The sequence below is a fragment of the Plasmodium fragile genome, assembly GCF_000956335.1.
Source record: "Plasmodium fragile strain nilgiri unplaced genomic scaffold supercont1.121, whole genome shotgun sequence".
Taxonomy (NCBI): Eukaryota; Apicomplexa; class Aconoidasida; order Haemosporida; family Plasmodiidae; genus Plasmodium; species Plasmodium fragile.
Genome location: NW_012192701.1, coordinates 6734 through 10809, shown reverse-complemented (window position 1 = coordinate 10809; position 4076 = coordinate 6734). Strand labels below are relative to the sequence as shown.

Genomic DNA, 4076 nt, shown 5'->3' with positions numbered 1-4076 from the left:
CGAGGGTGATGAGAGGAAAAAAAAAAAAAAAACGAACACGTGCAGTAGCGTGACATGCATAGAAGCCGAAGGTGGAACAAGCACAAGGGCGCAAGTGGAGGCAGTGGCATATGGAAAAAGCGTGAAGGGTACGCGGGAGTGCGCGATGCAATGGAGAAAGGGCCATGGAAAAGCGCATATCAGAACGAGGCACGGTGCTGAAAAAGTGGGCGAAAGCAGCAGCAACCAGGCGCGAGTGCGTGAACAGGATTCAAGGAAACCATAAAGAAGTGCAAACGACGGCATGTACAGGAGCAACAACCAAACCGCGCGGGAAGGGGGCAGGAACAAGCGACAAAGGGGAAAAAACGAGGCGGGATGACGCAGGGTGCTCGAAAAAGTGCGCAACACGGGGGCACTGGAGTGCAACGTGCGTGAACCACGACCAGGTTGGCACAACCGGGCGTGCACAGCACACGCGCAGGCACGTCGGCACCAGTAGGGCATGAAACGCTATGCGCAACAAGCGCAGCAGAACAGGAATAGAACAATGCTGCATACACGCCGCACGTGTAGTGGACGCAGCAGTAGCCGAATCACAGGCGGCAAGATGACACCAAACAGTGGCGCACAATACCTGCGATGACCAAAAGCGTAAGGTACAATGTGCACCAGGCAACAACAGTGCACGAGCACATGAGGCGTGCAGTGCACTCCCCACGGCAGAGCACCAAGAACTTCGCGGCGTGCGCCGTGAACGCGCCCTGCGCCCCCAACGCGCCGCGCGCCTGGTATCAGATGCGCACGGGAGGCGCATGCATCAGATGCACGCAAATGAGCCGACCACGTGCGCCACGCGCGCGCACTATGCGCAGCGTCTACCACCGTTGCACCATGTGCTCGCGATGCGCGCTATAGTAGTGTCCGCAGCGCGCGCGCAGTATAGAACCCTGCGCCTGGACCACAAGGCCGCCTTGCGCACAAGCCTGCAGCAGCAGCCAGCGCGCGCAACACGACCGCAGGCCACACACGCAACATGCGTGCACCGTGCAGACATAAGAGAGATACACCATGGGATGGTGGCGACGGTAACGCGGGATGCGCGCACAAGACCACGCGTCAGGCCTCATATGCACCGCGCGTAGCGACACTACAGGCGAGACCTGCGCGCAGCAATCAGCAGCTGAACCAGCATCATGTATGGTCGCCATGCGCGCGCGCGCAGGCTGCGCATGCACGCCTCGTGTTGCCACGGCGTACGACGTATTCATGCACACTCGCGTGCCGCATGGACATAACGCGGGGGAACAACAGCGCACAAGCACATAGCGCATCTTCGCTCACCGCAATGCAGAACTGCCGAGAGCAAGGGAGCGGCTCGGTGACGACCATGACTGTGCAGTAGAGCGGGCAGGAGTATGAGCGACGAGTTTACGAATTTATGCATAACGAATTATATGCGCAGAATTGCTCCAACATATTTGACACGTGCAACAAGGTATATACCCTGTCCCCGTTCAGGGCGCCTGTCCATGTAGATGATGTTGTATGGGACCCTGCATCACTATATGCGTCCACATTATATTCTACGCAAGGTATGTTGTTATTATGATGCGCATACTTAAAGTGCCGTCAACGCGGGATATTCATTCGGTGCCATCATTTTTGTGGTAAACACACAAAAAACAAAAGACGAATGTTCTATTTTATGAAAATATTTGCCACATGTTGTATGCATGGTAATCATCATCTAATGTTTGTTAGATATAGGATATTTGTATATTATACATACATATAAAATGTAGTAACATGTATACCCTTTTTAGGGGTACATTCCCCTTTTCTTAATATCAATAAACTATGTATCACATAAACAACCCCCGTTATATATACACAAACCATGTACATTGGACACATATAAACATCAGTATAATTTAAGGCGCAACTATATGGTAAATAATATAAACATTAATAAACCCTGTCATAAACATAGTACGAAGTGTTATAAACAGGTAAATATAAGAAATATATATAAGCATACTGTAACAGTGAAGTTGCCTGCCGGAAGTGGCATACACCACGTTAATTATGGTTTCCCCGCTAATTTCAGTGACCACGGTAGTTTTAGTTTCACAGGTGCTTTCCGTTTCGTAAGTACGTCTGCTTTCTTAGGTACTTCTGATTTTCCACATGATTCCGGTTTCACGAGTACTTCTGGTTTCTGAGGTACTTGTGCTTTTGCGCGTACTTCCGGTTTATTTGGCACTTCTGTGGTTCCAGGTACCTCCGTTTTGTTAGATACTTCTGGTTTATTAGGTGTTTCCTGTTTCTGAGGTACATCTGATTTCCCGGGTGTCTCAGGTTTATTAGGTACCTCTAATATCCCAGATGCTTCCTGCTTGTTAGGTACTTCTGGTTTCTTAGGTGTTTCCTGTTTCTGAGGTACCTCGGTTTTATTAGATGCATCCGGTTTCCTAGGTGCATCTAATTTCCCAGATGATTCCTTTTTCTCAGGTACCTGCGGTTTCTGAGATTCTCCTGCCTTTTTAGGTGCGTGCTGCTTCCCGGGTATCTCCGGTTTATTATTTAGTTCTCCTTCGTTGTTTTTCGTTTCTGTGGGAGCTTCCTCCTTCTCCTTCTTCTTCCAAAATTTATCAAATAAACATTTCGCTGTTTTGGAGCGCAAGAAGCATACTAGCACACACAAATACATACTTGCAATGAGTAGGGCTGTTCCATGTATGCTCCCGAGCGTCGACAACAGTAATATTATTCCAGTTTGGGGTTCATTACTGAAAGGTTGGATAATGGTCATAAAGAATGCATACAGGACTGTGGAGATTACTATAAGTATTGTCCATGCTTTCCTTCCCATTTTACAACGTATCAATGTCTTCAAACCTCTTCTACAATTATTCCCTGCAGTTATATCCTGCGATGACTTCTTCACGTGGTTTGGCTTCTGTACTTTGACCTTGGATTTAAAATTTCTTCGCATATCATCGAACACCGTGTTCTTCGCGGGACTAGCCGTCGCATGACCGTCGTAAAAATTACGTGTGCCCCGCGTTCCCACGTCCGTTCCATCACTCAACGATACGGTGGTCGTTCCAACTGTACTTGCATCTACCGTGTCATATGGGCTTGTGCCATTACCCGAGGATGTGCCTAGTGTACTTGCCTAAAATATAGAACAAAAAGGGGGAATATACATGCGATTGTTATGGTATATAGAATGATGTAGAGCGTGAAAATAAAAATGGGAGGAAGTTGTATAGTTGCTATGAAAGAGTTAAGATCTTATCACAATAAATGTGTGGTAACTGCCCCAAAATACAGTTGTTTGTTTCATACACCGTCAGCAATTTGCCATAGGCAAAGGACTAGAATAGATATAGAGAGTTTCACAAGAAACGTCATTCTGTTTCTTCCTTTGCTCTTTCCGTGTAGAAAATGTTAGAAGTGGCGATATATTGTTTATATGTATGAGTTATAGAATTGTTTTCTCTTCCACATCTAGGTGTACAGATTATGCGTGTAATACTTCTTTTCAGCGGTTAATGATGAATACTGGTAAAAACAATGTTGTACGCAACTTAATATTCTTACCTAAATATATAAATATGATTTGAATTAATAGTTCAGGCGCACCCTAATATAAGGGAAGAAGGAAGTACGGAAGAACACAGTGCAGAACCCATTTTGGGCACATGTCGTACGACGTAAAAGTTGACTAAAGGGGTCAACATTTTTCACAAATTCAGCACGGGCTGATCAATCATGTCGCCGTTTTAACGGTGTAGTGGGAGCAAAGAGCATATGCACGAGAGCAAAATTCCATATGTGAAAGAACACTTTACTGTTTTTAAGTCAGGTATAATGGTGAGGAAGATAGTGACCACAGAATCAAGTATGCCCCTTTTACATACAAGAACGGTGAAAATTTTTTGGGGTGTAGAGCCGTGGGCTCAAAGTTACACTGTATCAGTGTTTTAGGGGGGGTTGTTATTGTCACGTATTCGAATAATTATACATGTATCTTGGCCGTTTATTATTTATGGGGTCGTCATTTATATTGTTCTCAGATTTATTGCGCG

The 4076-nt window shown here is 46.2% G+C and overlaps 1 protein-coding gene across 1 annotated transcript; it reads right to left on the bottom strand.

The window, feature by feature from the left end:
* Window positions 1–2065: 2065 nt before the first annotated feature.
* On the bottom strand, window positions 2066–3399 carry AK88_05359 (uncharacterized protein; the record flags this gene model as incomplete). Its single annotated transcript, XM_012482961.1, has 2 exons — window positions 2066–3160; window positions 3334–3399. The coding sequence occupies 2 exons, from the start codon at window positions 3397–3399 to the stop codon at window positions 2066–2068; spliced, it is 1161 nt and encodes a 386-aa protein (XP_012338384.1).
* Window positions 3400–4076: the final 677 nt, after the last annotated feature.